This window comes from Protomyctophum parallelum (genome assembly GCF_964188405.1).
Source record: "Protomyctophum parallelum genome assembly, chromosome: 14".
NCBI classification, from domain to species: Eukaryota; Metazoa; Chordata; class Actinopteri; order Myctophiformes; family Myctophidae; genus Protomyctophum; species Protomyctophum parallelum.
Genome location: NC_139709.1, coordinates 7047735 through 7062413, shown reverse-complemented (window position 1 = coordinate 7062413; position 14679 = coordinate 7047735). Strand labels below are relative to the sequence as shown.

The following is a 14679-nucleotide window of genomic DNA, read 5'->3' as shown; positions in this document are numbered from 1 at the left end:
TTTTAAAGTGCATAACTAGTCAATATCAAAGGATAATAGCTCTTTAAATAACACATTTGGTGGCTCTTAAAAGAGCCGTTTTGGGGGTGCGGCAGTGACTGATGAGTTTAAGCACGTTCTCCGCGGATACGACGGGCCAGCTGGATGTCTTTGGGCATGATAGTCACCCTCTTGGCGTGGATGGCGCACAGGTTGGTGTCTTCAAACAGACCGACCAGATAAGCCTCTGCCGACTCCTGAAGAGCCATGACGGCGGAGCTCTGGAAGCGCAGGTCGGTCTTGAAGTCCTGGGCAATCTCCCTCACCAGGCGCTGGAAGGGCAGCTTGCGGATAAGCAGCTCGGTAGATTTCTGGTAACGACGGATCTCCCTCAGAGCCACTGTACCGGGACGGTAACGGTGAGGCTTCTTCACTCCACCGGTGGCCGGCGCGCTCTTACGAGCCGCCTTGGTGGCGAGCTGCTTCCTGGGCGCTTTGCCGCCTGTGGACTTACGAGCTGTTTGCTTGGTTCTTGCCATTGTCTCTTCTAAAGAGGTCGAGAATAGAGTAGCTAAGCAGAGCAAACTGGGAGCCTTTTATTAGCGCCTCGGAGACCCGTCGTCGTATGATTGGTCAGTGTTCTGGAACCTCCTTGTTTGGGGAGGTACCATGCACCACTGGCACCGATTGGAGGGGAACTACACACGTCAATCTGACTGGGACTGCTGTGATAGCTAACTGAAACAAATAATATACATTGCTCTATGACACGGGGCAAATAAATAAACATTTCTAGAGAGGGCAGCGATCCGAGAACTCAAAAATTAAAGTACGTATATTCATCCTGGCTGCACATAGGGATCAAGGGAATGAAAGAAGGAACCCATATGGACATAAAAAACAATCAAGACTGGAAAGAAACACAATCAATCAATTATACTCATAACAAAACAAAACATACAACTTAAATATTGACAAACAACCCAAAATATTGACACAGAAACCAAACGAACCTTAAAGGGATAGTTCAGATTTTTTTTTACTTAAGCTGTACTTGCCATTAATATAGTGGTTGCAACTGTATTAATTGATTGCCAGAGTCCCGTGGTGGGAGTTCTGCTGAATCTGCTCTGGTTTTGGTGAAATATCAAGTAGTTCCGGTCATTTTGTGGGCACTGGGGGCCACGCAGTAAAGGTAAAGGAATCCACAAAACTAACGTTATTTGTATTGTTGACCTATTTCTAAAATATTAGTGCAACACACGGAAGTTTTTTGTGTCCATATCACTACGCCCAAAACATAGTTCCATGTGATAAAGAGGTCAACGTTGGACAAAAGTTGCGCTAATATTTTAGAAATAGGTCAACAATACAAATTAAGTTTGTTTTGTGGATTCATTTACTTTTACTGCATGGCCCCAGTGCCCCCCACAAAATGACCGGAACTACTTAATATTGACCAAAACCAGAGCAGAACTCCCACCACGGGACTCGGGCAATCAATTAATAAAGTTGCAACCACTATATTAATGGAAAGTAATTCATACAACTTAAGTTAAAAAAAATCTGAACTATCCCTTTAACTGGTGACACGCTGCCTTCACAACCCTCCTGTCTGCATACTGCACAGGAGGAAGTGTACAATGTTTGTCAGCCATGCTGACTTGAACCCATAGGCATATATGGTCATGAGACCGGAAATTATGTAGATAAATGGCGCAACAAATAAATAAGCTTTACCAAAATATCAAATAATAGGTAGGCCTATAAAATAAGAAATAAGAAAAACATAATTCTGGCAGCCAAACTCAAGCACCTTGGCTTGATCGCAGCCATACTCTGCACACACACTCCCTGAATGCCAGCTAAACCTCTGCCCCAAGGTTTTCACATTGGCCTCTTATAGCGCCACCACAACTCAACCTCATGGTGGCGCTATAACTGGCCGATTAGTGTTTTCACCTGCATTGATCTGTGTAAAATTTTGTATGCACACTCCCTAGAGGCCAACCTTTGCTTGGAAATGTACACCAGTAGGTCGACATATGTAAAACACATTTTCTAACGCAAAATGCCACAACTCCTCAACAGCGTCAGCACTCAGCAGTGTCCGATTGCAGTGAAACTGTGCATGCATATTCCCACTAGGCCTAAGAAGAAATGCCACTTGACAGTTTTCACTACATCAGGACCATAGATTGTAAAAAAAATATGGACGAAGTGTTCTCTGTGTCTGATATGGACGTAAGATTAAGCCAGTCAGTCCTTGAATTGTAAATCGCCATTAAGTTTATGGACATGGCCCAGACTTCCAAATACAAGGACAATAAGTTGACAGTTATATCCCAAGGCCATAATACGTTCCACCAGAAGCTGATATTTCATAAGTTTGGATGTAAAACAAGTGTCCATATACAAATCAAATGGGCAGCCTATTTCAAATATAGTGACAGTTTTTCTAATTTCATTGATGAACACAATATCTGGGGTATTTGGAATATTTTGTAGTGAATTGACATGTGTGTCATTGTGATCAAACCAGTCTATTTTTACAGTGCTGTGTTTATACATTCTTGTTGTCCTGTACTCCTCTGATCTTGTCTGAGACCAGGTCCACCAGACGGTCATATCTGGCAATGTACAGTCCTTTATAGTGGCTGCAACCATTTAAGATGTGTGCGACTGTTTCTTTGTCATGTGGTACTGGATGTAGGATGCAGTGTGGGTCGTGTGCTGATGGATACCAGGTTGCCAAGTTGAACTTGGTCGGCAACACACACACACACACACACACACACACACACACACACACACACACACACACACACACACACACACACACACACACACACACACACACACACACACACACACACACACACACACACACACACACACACACACACACACACACACACACACACCCCAGAAGGGCATTTTTTTCTACTTTGCATCTCCATGGACACTGCTCCTTTGTCACTAAACATTTCTACTTGTTGGGACAACACACAAGGATCTATGTGTGTTATCTCTTGTCTTAATGCATAATTAACACTCATATTCACATACAAAATATGAATGTGGTCAAACTTTGGACATGTAGTGATGATTGTGGACTAGAACTAAAACGTGTCTTGCACTTGAATATTATTATGCAGGCACTGAAATCCATGCTGTGACACTGAATGTATTATGTACATAAAATTATGCTTACTTACAATAATAAGATAGTCAGGCAGTGAGTCAGCTGAGGTTTCTTAATCTTATTTACATGTGTACATGTTTGGTTCTTAACATTTCTCTCTGTAAACCAGTTGTACTGACGTGTAACTTGAAGCAAAAAGGGAGCAAACTGCTGCATTTTATCTCACTAGCTCTGAGAGGCAGCAGTGCAGCACACACACTTTCAGTGTTGTTGAAGATGTGTGGCCAAGAACCTCCCTCTTTGGGAGAAGTTTAGAATGGGAGGAACTGATCACACCACTAGCGTTGATTGGTGGGAAACTTATACACTCAGCCCGCGCTCTCATCCGTCTCTATGATTGGTGGGGCGCACGGTCGCACACACAGAATGTACTAAATTGAACATATAAAAGGTCTCGCACGCCTCTACTCCAGCATCTTTCTTCGAGTGCTTATTGTTTTTGCCATAAACCTAACCTAGTACAAAATGAGTGGACGAGGAAAAACTGGAGGAAAGGTCAGGCAGAAGGCTAAGACCCGCTCATCCCGTGCCGGGCTCCAGTTCCCCGTGGGTCGTGTCCACAGGCTGCTGCGTAAAGGCAACTATGCCCAGAGAGTCGGTGCCGGCGCCCCGGTCTATCTGGCGGCTGTCCTCGAGTATCTGACCGCTGAGATCCTAGAGTTGGCTGGAAATGCTGCCCGTGACAACAAGAAGAGTCGTATCATCCCCCGTCACCTCCAGCTGGCCGTCCGCAACGACGAGGAGCTCAACAAACTGCTGGGTGGAGTGACCATCGCTCAGGGCGGTGTGCTGCCCAACATCCAGGCTGTTCTGCTGCCCAAAAAGACCGAGAAGGCTGCCAAGAAATAAACCTGCTTCATTTCGACTGAATAAACCCAACAAAGGCTCTTTTAAGAGCCACCCACTCTTTCTATATGAGAGTCTTTTCCAATATCCCCATCAAAGTAAGCGCACTTTATAAGGGTATCGCTATTACGCCTCCTAGTTCATAAGACACACTTTAAATGTTTCCTGTCACAGTCTGACCTGGTCAGACTGACCATATGTCTACACTAACGCCACAGTGCGTTATTAATCTATTTGTGAAATTTCATGAAATTACCTTGCTGTGTAGTTTTTTACTCATTCGTGGGCTCAATTGATCCTGTGTGCCATGCTTGGATGATAACATAATGCCGTTTGTGTCTTCTATATCTATCATCATGAGCATTTAAATCACAATGATATATGTATTCACAAATTCGCACCTTAACTCGCGTGGATGATAACATTGGCTTTTAATACGCATTGAAGCGAATGCAGTAGAAATAGGAATCTATTATACATATACAAGCTCATAAACAGAGGGAGGAGACTAACACTGTCTTTGTTACTGCATAATGTTGTCCCGCCCGCCTGATCTATTGTCCCGCTAAAATACAGACTAGGGTAGGGTAGGGTAGTATGTATTTGTGACTGTTTTAAAATATTTTGAAAACTCGGTGCAACATGTATTATGTAACAGATGCAGACACTATGTGTAACCTCGATGTTATCTTTATCTGATGTAATGTCAAGCCTTGGATATTCTTTGTACTGTGATATTTTGTAAAATTGTGGAAAATCAATACAATTATTTGAAATGGCTGCTTATGACTTTGATTCTGCATAATTTTCTGTTCTCCCGCCAGTCTGCTCTATTGTCCAGCTAAAATATTTACTAGGGTAGTCAATGAGTAAATCTATATTGCTATAGTACTCTTCCACGCTCCAATCTAGTAGTCACCAACTGCAGCTATTCATCCGAAATTATGACCCATGTCGCTGAACCATAGCTGTGATGAGCACTAAACGTGCGTGTAAGTATGTGACATTAATTGGGTTGTGGGTAGTTGGTGTAATATGAACTAGTATAGTACAAACAGACAGTCAGATGTCTTATAAGGACTAAATCTGATAGTGACTTTCACTGTAGGGTATGCACAAGGCTTTATGCAATAAGGGAATTAACTCTGTAGAGAAAACGTGGGCGGCTCTTAAAAGAGCCTTTGGGTTGTTGTTAGATTAGATCAAGTCAGCGTTATTAACCTCCGAATCCGTACAGAGTGCGTCCCTGTCTCTTCAGAGCATAGACGACATCCATGGCGGTCACGGTCTTTCTCTTGGCGTGCTCGGTGTAGGTGACGGCGTCACGGATAACGTTCTCCAGGAACACCTTGAGGACACCGCGGGTCTCCTCGTAGATCAGACCGGAGATACGCTTCACTCCGCCACGGCGAGCCAGACGGCGGATAGCGGGCTTGGTGATTCCCTGGATGTTATCACGAAGAACCTTGCGATGACGCTTGGCGCCTCCTTTTCCAAGACCTTTCCCTCCCTTGCCTCGACCTGACATTTTGAGTATTAGTGTAGTTGAAGTTACAAAAGTGAATGATTTGAAAGCTCAGAGCCTTGCCTTTTTATGTGTGTTATGAGGACGTAAGGGAGGACAGGCACAGAGAGAGCTGCGTGGGCGTTGCCAATGTGCACCCCCCACCCACACACACATACTCCTCACCCATTTGTTTTTACAGTAATTGCTATTCAACTCTATAATCATATAATTGCTGTTATTTTTTGTCAATATTTTTGCCACTCCAATATTGCTTTCCCTGTTTTTATTGGTTTTATTCCTTGGCATTCTTCTTCTTTTTAACTCCCTAATAAAGTTGACTTTACATGTTGCTTCTTCTTGCCCCTCATGTGTAAAGTGTATTTGGGTACTCACTACTCAGAAAAGAGCTACCTAAATTTGAGATATTATTAAATATTAAAAAATATTATAATGCAAGTGACTAATACAATAATTTATATGTAAACATTTGTAAAAACCCTTGTAAGGCATAAATAACATTCCGTGACTTCATGGCTTATTCTCCTATGCTGTACTCTCGATAATGTATAATGTATTGTAGGCCTTTATGATTTGGAACTATATGTCATTGTCCACTATTCAATGTTGATTTCAACCAAACTGATTCATGGTTTAGCAAAATTAGGTGTGAGGAGAAATGCCGGATTAGAACTGGCCTTTTAATAATTGCGTGATGTTTGACTTCTAACACACAGTATTGTATTATGGCCATTGTTATTGAATGTTATCGTTTTGTTTTGCTGTTTTTGAATTGCTGTCTGATAATTTACAATTACAATTACAATTTAGGCATTTAGCAGACGCTCTTAATCCAGAGCGATTTACATTAAGCAAGAACAAAAAGCATGGGAATACATCACATAAAAGCATTTATCATGAAACATGCGTAAGCTAAGAAAGTAACAGTGGGATATCTATATAATGAAACTATACATATAAACTATACATATATACTACTATGCTATACATATGTACTATGGCGTGCTATGACTATATACAATGCAATTATAGTGCTGTCTACATAACATGCTATAAATCTGTATCAAATGCTATCTAAGTCTGCAGAAATGCTATCTAAGGGGGTAGGGTCCCATGTGGGATGGGTCAATTGGTCGGGACACGAAAATAAAATATGCATTCATTGCAATGTGAGTGATTTGAAAGTAAACGGGGACAGCAAAAAGGTCAGGATGAATATTGGACAAATCAAATGTTTTCTGTATTATGTTTTCCCGCTCGTGTGCTCTATTGTCCCTGTAACATTGGGAGGGGCTAAATATGTATGGTAAATGTATAATTTTAAAGCCCCTTTTTGTGTTTTGGTTTGATTTTGCATTGATCCTCCTTTATGACTGCTGTTGCTGCTATGACACCCACATTTCCCCATGATAAAGGTATATCTATATCTGCATATTCATTTGCCACAACTTAAGCTAACTTTACCTAACTATACAGGGAACTGTATTCTGAATATTGCAACGTAAGATAATGATAAACTGAGTGGGTCTCATGTCCAGGCCTCAGGTTCCACCTGACAGAAACCGGCCTGCTGAAACCAGGAACCGGATTAACTACTACATTAATTAACATGTTCTTAGGGGCACGGTGGCACAATTTACAATTACAATTTAGGCATTTAGCAGACGCTCTTAATCCAGAGCGATTTACATTTAAGCAAGAACAAAAGCATGGGAATACATCACATAAAAGCATTTATCATGAAACATGCGTAGGCTAAGAAGGTAACAGTGGAATATCTATATGATGAAACTATACATACACTATACATAATAAACTATACTCACTACTATGCTATACATATGTACTATCTTGTGCTATGACTATATACAATACAATTATAGTGCTGTCTACATAACATGCTATAAGTCTGTTGGTAGTTGGTAGTGCTGTCGCCTCACAGCTAGAAGGTCCTGGGTTCGATTCCCGCTGGGGACGCTGTGGGCACTGGCGGCGTGTTCCCTCCTCCGCGTCATCAGTGCCCATACTCGAGGCGGGGGTTGGCGATAGGGCCTTTCTGTGTGGAGTTTGCATGTTCTCCCCGTGTCCCCTAGGGTAGAAACCCTCACAAAAACATGCCGTAATCCTGGTCTCTAAAACTACCTCCCCCTGGCCAGCTGGGGCGCCTGATGGAGGTGGAAAGGAACTGATCGGAATAACATGTCCCTTCCACGGGCTACGTCCGGCCGGGGAAATTCCCCTCTGTCAGGTGAAAAGAAGCAGCTTGGACTCCTCATGCATAGAAGAAGGCATGATGTCAGTCCGCTGCCCCCCCAAGTTGGCAGAGGAAGTTTAGCGCCCAGATTACATTAGATAATTGGCACTGGGTGAAAAGAAAACTGGGTTACAAAATCGTGGGATTAAATTTAATTAATTAAAAAACATGTTCTTTATTGGCACCACATTTCATTCATCCAGAGAGCGTACAAGCTTTACCAGAAGTAATAGAAACTGTTTTCTATTGTTGTTTTGATAGTTGTTTTGTTTTTGTTTTGTATTGACAATGACGGGATAATTAATGTTTGTTTTTAGTTCAATGTTTGTTTTAAAAACGCTATGTATTGACAATGAATGGATAGTTCGTTTTTAAAACGCCATTGACAATAAAGGTAATGTTTGTTTTGTCACCGTTTGTTTTACATCATCATTACACCTGGGTGTAATTTTTAATATTCAGAGCGGTACTCTTGTCTGGAATTGTAAGAAACATCCAAATTCATAGTTATGCAATGATGTTTCCCAATACACTTTAACATTTGATTGCCAGTTTGTGGCTCCAACTATTACATTCAGTCAGAGGCTACTGTCTTCTTAACCTCTATATTTGGAAGGTTGAACTGAGCAAGGTTATAATAGTTTTGTTTTATTCATTATAGTTTAGTTTTGACATATTTTTTCTAATTCAGTTAGTTTTTAGAGCGGGTTCGCTAGTTTGTATGTAGGTGAAAATGCTTAGTTTTAGTTTCGAACTTTGTTTTATTTGTGGCTACATGCTGCCGTACGGTGCTGAAAACTGCCGTAAAACTCGTTGGAGAAATGAGGAAATTAATCTAATGAATTTAGAAGGATTATATTATAAATATCCGAAAGGCATATACATATTGATAAAAACTAAAACTAAGGGTATTTTGTCTATAATTTCAGTTAGTTTTGAGGACACACAATACAGTTTCAGTTTAGTTATCGGTTTTTAATTTAGTTTTTAATAGTTTCAGTTAACTAAAATGTTTTTTAATTCTAGTTTTCGTTTTTTTAGTTAACTATTATAACCTTGGAACTGAGTTGGCTCTGTACTCCTCCACCCTGTCTGCTCTTAATGCCCTGTATCTGCCTCAATGTGTTGCACTGTCAGCTTGTAGATCTGCTAATATGTTTCCTATCCTAACTATTGGGGCAATTGGTGTGTGTGTGTTAGGGATGGGTCCGATTAATCGATTAATCGATTATCGTTGATAGGACCCGAAATCATTTTTTTTTTTTTTTTTTTTCCTGTTTTTTTTTTTAAATGAAAATCTGTTGGAAAGGCAATATTGTCATCCAAACAGGACAGGGTTATAGGCCTACCAAAGTGTGCCTGGGATGTGTCTGTGTAGCTGCATGACTGAGTGGAAATTGATTCCAATCAAGATACAGGTTTGGAGGATTTAGCAGGTGTTGGGAATTTACCTAATCAGGCCTAGGCTGGGGTTGCTATGGTGATCAATTGGATCAACAGTGGTCCAGGGACCACCAGTGGTCCTCATTTAAAAGATGGAGTTAGTAACCAAATGAACACTTATTAACTCTCAAGAGTTACAATTATTGTTAATCAACTACATCAGGGGTTCCCAAACTTTTTTGACTTAGGTACCCCTTGGGGGGAAGATTTTTTTTATTTGTAGGGTTCATAAAAAAAAAAAAAAGCCCCCCCCAAAAAAACGATTAATCGATGAATCGTTAATATTGAATTATACAAATCGATTTTGGACACATTTACACATCCCTAGTGTGTGTGTGTGTGTGTGTGATGTTTAACAGCACACAAACCCCTTCATTGAAGGCCAGAGGATTTGTGTCAGTTTCAACTTTCAATCTTATTCCAAAGTCGTTGTTCAACAAGTATTTTGTGGTCGAGGCTCCACAACAGTGTCTCACCACTGGATCCTGCACTACCACATGATTGAACAGTAATAAATAGACTACTAAGTTAACGGTAGCTCAATAAAGTATAACATTGTTTTTAAACCGCTGATACCCAGTGGGATCAATAAAGGTCTTAATCCAGGCCTTCTTCAGTCAAAGGAAGCTCTTCGTCTCGTCTGAGGAAGAGCCAACATACCAACATCAACTTTGTTGAGCGTCTCACTCACATATGAGTGTACAATGATTATCAATCAGAGGTCCCCATTGAGTGTGTCGGTGTGGATGTGACTTATCAACAGATATGCTTTTTACTTTGATTTGTTTGTACCGCCATCCATCTGCTAAAATACATTTCTGCAATGTGAGTGATTTCAAAGTAAACGGGGACAGCAAAAAAGTCAGGATGAATATTGGACAAATCACATAGCATTTTACATGAGGTCAGGTTTTTTGGGGGGGATTGATACAGATCACATATTGTGTTTTTCATGATCGTCCTGATCGAAATGTTGCATTCTTCTTAGCCAAGATCATCTTCCACACACACACACACACACACACACACACACACACACACACACACACACACACACACACACACACACACACACACACACACACACACACACACACACACACACAGCTCAAATAGAAAACAAAGCATACAAATCTGCCTTAACCAGTGTTTCTCAATATTTTTGGGGGCCAGTGCCCCTATGCAATATCCGGGTCCCTTACTGGTTTGGGCTAAATTTGATCAGAAATAATAATGCTTAATTGAAATTAAGCCAAAACCAAATGGATTTAAATTAGTGATAATTCTACATGAAAAGTACTTGGATCATGTCCTAAATCACTCAGGTATTCAGTTCCACAGCTCCACCGTGCGGGGGTGGGTATTGTTTTCATTGTGTTGAACTAAACAGCTCACACCCAAACCAGCAGATCAAATATTCATAGTCCTGGAACAACGCAAGTGCCCCTATTTAGTATCCCAGGTCCCTTACCTTACCAACATCCGGTTAAAATGTAACCTTGTTTTCTATTGTGTCGTGTAGAGCCTCACCTTTAGGTCCTGCAGCAAGGGGCAACTGGTATGTGACTATCGTTTGACACGTGCACATAATATTTCAATGTCCAAGAGTTGTTGTGTCTTCTTTGGATATGCCAATCCGTTTATGCACATGAAGCCATTCAGATAAACCTAAAACTCACTTGATAATATTACATTGAAGTGAACACTGCAGCAACACAGTGGCAAAATTATCCTATTGCACACCTGCAAGCCATCACATGCTGCCAGGCATAAATAGTAGCCATAGCAACCAGCCACCCTCTGATTGATTGACATGGTGTCATCACTGTTTAGCATTTAAAGTATTTTATTAAATTTCCACAAATTACAAGGCATCACAGTACATCAAGGCTTGGAATTACAGGTCACACCATTCATTTAAATAAACACAACAAAATAAAACAGGAAGGCAATTTGGCTCCAACAGTAGGAATAGAATTGTATCATATAATATAACATGTCATTCTGTCTAATGTCACAATACTATAACATATTGTTAAATAAATTGTTATTAAACGCTAAAGGGATGTTTGACAGGTTTATTGCAATGAAACATCATTCCATCATCATGTACTGTTTCCTTTACAGATCTATAGCAGAAATAAGACCATCATATTTTCATTATTTTGCACAGTGACAGGATTATCCAAATGGTTCAGTAAATCTTTGAAATTCAAGCAAAGTGTCTACACATTCAGCGAGTCTACATTTTACAAAAAAAGCTATATATGTAGAAATAGATTAGAAGCCAGTTAGACTATTTACATTTACAACAGCACTCATAAAACACATGCTAATCATCTTATAAACGTCACACGTGCAATCATGAATCATGAAAACCCACAACCTTATTTTAAAGAAATATGCAATTAGATTAAAATTATTCAAATAAATGTCTGAACTTCAGAGCGGATAAATACTTCTTCAGACATGATCCGAGTCTCGGATTGGCAATGTTGTAGCCCAGAATGACAGGAGTGTAGGTGACAGTGATTGTCAGGTTGCCCACGTGTTTGGCCATATCTATCACTGCTTCTGGGTCCATCTGTGGGTCTGTGGGTAGTGTGAACTGGACTCTTTCCATTGTGGTCTTGTAGTTGTGCAGGAATGAGATGTGTTCAGCTCTCAGGTCCTCCTCTATGTCTCTGATTGTGTGTGAAAGGGTTGATATCTTCCTGTCCAGATCCTCAAGCCTCTCCTTCATCATCTGACACTTCTGCTGCTCTTCCTCTTTCAGTGCAGCGATCCTACCATCCTCTTCCTCTTGTAGAAACTTATGAAGCTTCTTAAACTGCCCCTTTATCTGCCATTCCATGTTCATGGCCTGGATCTTAATGTATTCTGCTGTTTGGTCACAGTTTGTTCTAAAGTCATTGAAAACCTCCAGTTTCTTCTGTAAAGGTGTCAGTGATCTCTGGACTTCCTCCCTGCGGTCCAGTGCAACTTCACACATGGTTCTGGATATGTGGTTGGTGTGTTTTTCTGAATGAAGACACACAAGGCACACCGGCTGTTGACATTCCAGACAGAACAGTCTTAGTTTCTCAGCGTGCAGACGGCAGAGATCCTCTGACCCTGATGACGGTCTTCGGCGGTTCGAAGCTCTCAGCTGTCTCTCCTGTGTGACAGTTTCACACAGGTTCTTCAGAGCCAGGTTACAGGGTGGATTAGACGTTGGAGATATCTCCTTACAAACAGGACATCCTGCTATCTTCTTCTCTCTCCACCATCTCTGCAGGCAGGCTTTACAGAAGCTGTGGCTACACGCGAGGACAACAGGATCTTTAAAGATGTCATGACACACAGGACAGAAGAAATCCTCTTCTGAAAAAGAAAACTTTGAAGACATTTTGTTTCCCTTCGGAGGAAGCCACAAACTGCTTGAGACAAGTATTCAGCCTGAAGTTGACTTTCACTGTGAATCCTGGTTCTTGTTGAAGTCCCTTGAGCCAGCAGTAGGTTCCAGTGGTCTGGGTCGTGGATGGAAGGTCAGTCTGTCCTCACTGTCTGGAAGGTGTGTGGGTTTGATCTGAAGCTGAAGCTTTTATCATGTGTGATGAGTCTGACAGGGGGTGTGGCTTTGACACCCACAGACCCATTACATGCAAATCAATTCTGTCTATCAACTGATAGACATGTTGATTTGATTTACACCACAACTTTGTTTTGTACAGAAGTGTCTCATTCCAGGACTATGAATATTTAGTATCTGCAGACGGTTTTGGTCTGAACTGTGAAAAGCATCTTGTTGATTCAACAATGATAACAATGCCTCCCCTCCCCCACAGGGTGGAGCTGTGGAGCCTGAGTACCTGAGTGATTGAGGTGATCCAAGTACTTGATCACACGTTAAATCCATTTGGTTTTGGCATACCTAACAATTATATAACTGTATAATTACTATACAGTTATAGTAATTATTATTTCTGATCAATTTAGACCAAACCAAAAGCACCCTTCTCCCAAATGAAATTACATATACAGTACATATTATGTTGAAATACCCTCAACACTCTTTGAAACTTTGTTTCATTCACAATTTCATCAAAGCAATGTTGCATTGGTATGCACTGGCGTAACATAAGGGGGTGCAGCCAGTGCAGTGCACTGGGGCCCAGCGCCCCCTAGGGGCCCATGAAGGGGGAAGAAGAAGAGAAGAAAACGAGTCAGGACGAGACGACGGTGAAAGGCAAGCCTGGTTTCAGAGGCTATCGGTCGCAGGAAGAGTAACACCAAGGATAAGTCAGCGATGTCACTGACTGACTGGTTTATAAACAGCTTCAAGTCCATAATACTTCCCTGTTGCATAACAGTGACATCACTGTCCTCTCCTTGTTATCTTTACCACCTTGTTTCACAGTCTGGCGCGCTGTCTGTGCCTGTCGTCAGCACAACAGGCTCAGCTGTAGACTATTTTGTCACGTTCCGTCGCGCTAATGAAACACTAGATGGGAATCATGGGATTATTATGTCATGTCAGCAGTCAGCACTATCAGAAGATAACCCAGGTAAAGATATCTGTCACTCTGCAAGTTTAACTAAAGTTTGTCCAAAGTAATTTCTGATAGCCAGGCTGCAGCCCTGCAGTCCTACAGATTGATTGAAAGTGAAACATGCAAATACATACATACAGATTGAATTAATATTTATATATCAGATCGCATCACAACCCCCCCCCCCCCCCCCCCCCCCCCATGCCACAGATTTTGGGAGGCCCGCACAAGATATCTGCACTGGGGCCCACTGTGGCCCAGTTACGCCACTGTTGGTATGTCTATTGGTATCACATGCTGTAGTTTAACAGTCTTGCTGTTTATGCATTACTGGTTGATTTTCACATTATTTGATATGCTAAACACTTCCATGTCTGTCCATTTGGACATATATCGTATCACAACATTTACACAAATAGGTGATAGCCATGACCTTAAACATTCATTTCAAGTGTTTTGGCATACATCTAATCAATGTGCCTCTCAAAGAGGAGGCGGTATTTCGGTTCTCCAACATTTAAGAGGGAAAGTTCAGAATCTATATTAAAAAACAACAACAACTTAGTTATTTTAATCTAGTCTGAAATTCATTTGAGTATCAAATGACGTGGTTATTTTAATCTTGTCTAATCAACAGGTAAGATTTATCTACATATGTCTGAGAACATTGATGTCAGACTTGGACTAACTGGTATTGGATTAGCCGATATGCATTGTAGTTACATGCCTAGTATTAGCAGTTATTCAGAAGAGCGTCAGAAGACTGACCTGGACGAACTGGTTTAGCCTACAGGCTGTGAAAAGGCCATTTGCGTATAGTATTTGGATGAACTCTTTCTTGGAAAAGATGGGTGGTCCTTAAAAGGACCGTTGTGTTTAGAGCAGACAGAAGAGT

At 41.2% G+C, this 14679-nt stretch overlaps 3 protein-coding genes across 3 annotated transcripts; 1 reads left to right on the top strand and 2 right to left on the bottom strand.

Annotated features, from left to right (window-relative positions):
* Positions 1 to 107: 107 nt before the first annotated feature.
* LOC310871508 (histone H3.2) lies at positions 108 to 518 on the bottom strand (the record flags this gene model as incomplete). The annotated part of the gene is made up of 1 exon (XM_083783070.1): positions 108 to 518. The coding sequence occupies one exon, from the start codon at positions 516 to 518 to the stop codon at positions 108 to 110; it is 411 nt and encodes a 136-aa protein (XP_083639196.1).
* Positions 519 to 3649: 3131 nt separating this feature from the next.
* Positions 3650 to 4033, top strand: LOC310871509 (histone H2A-like; the record flags this gene model as incomplete). Its single annotated transcript, XM_083783071.1, has 1 exon — positions 3650 to 4033. One exon carries the CDS (start codon positions 3650 to 3652, stop codon positions 4031 to 4033), a length of 384 nt encoding a protein of 127 aa, XP_083639197.1.
* A 1127-nt stretch (positions 4034 to 5160) lies between these two features.
* LOC310871513 (histone H4) lies at positions 5161 to 5558 on the bottom strand (the record flags this gene model as incomplete). The annotated part of the gene is made up of 1 exon (XM_083783075.1): positions 5161 to 5558. The coding sequence occupies one exon, from the start codon at positions 5556 to 5558 to the stop codon at positions 5247 to 5249; it is 312 nt and encodes a 103-aa protein (XP_083639201.1). The 3' UTR covers positions 5161 to 5246.
* Between the last annotated feature and the right edge of the window lie 9121 nt (positions 5559 to 14679).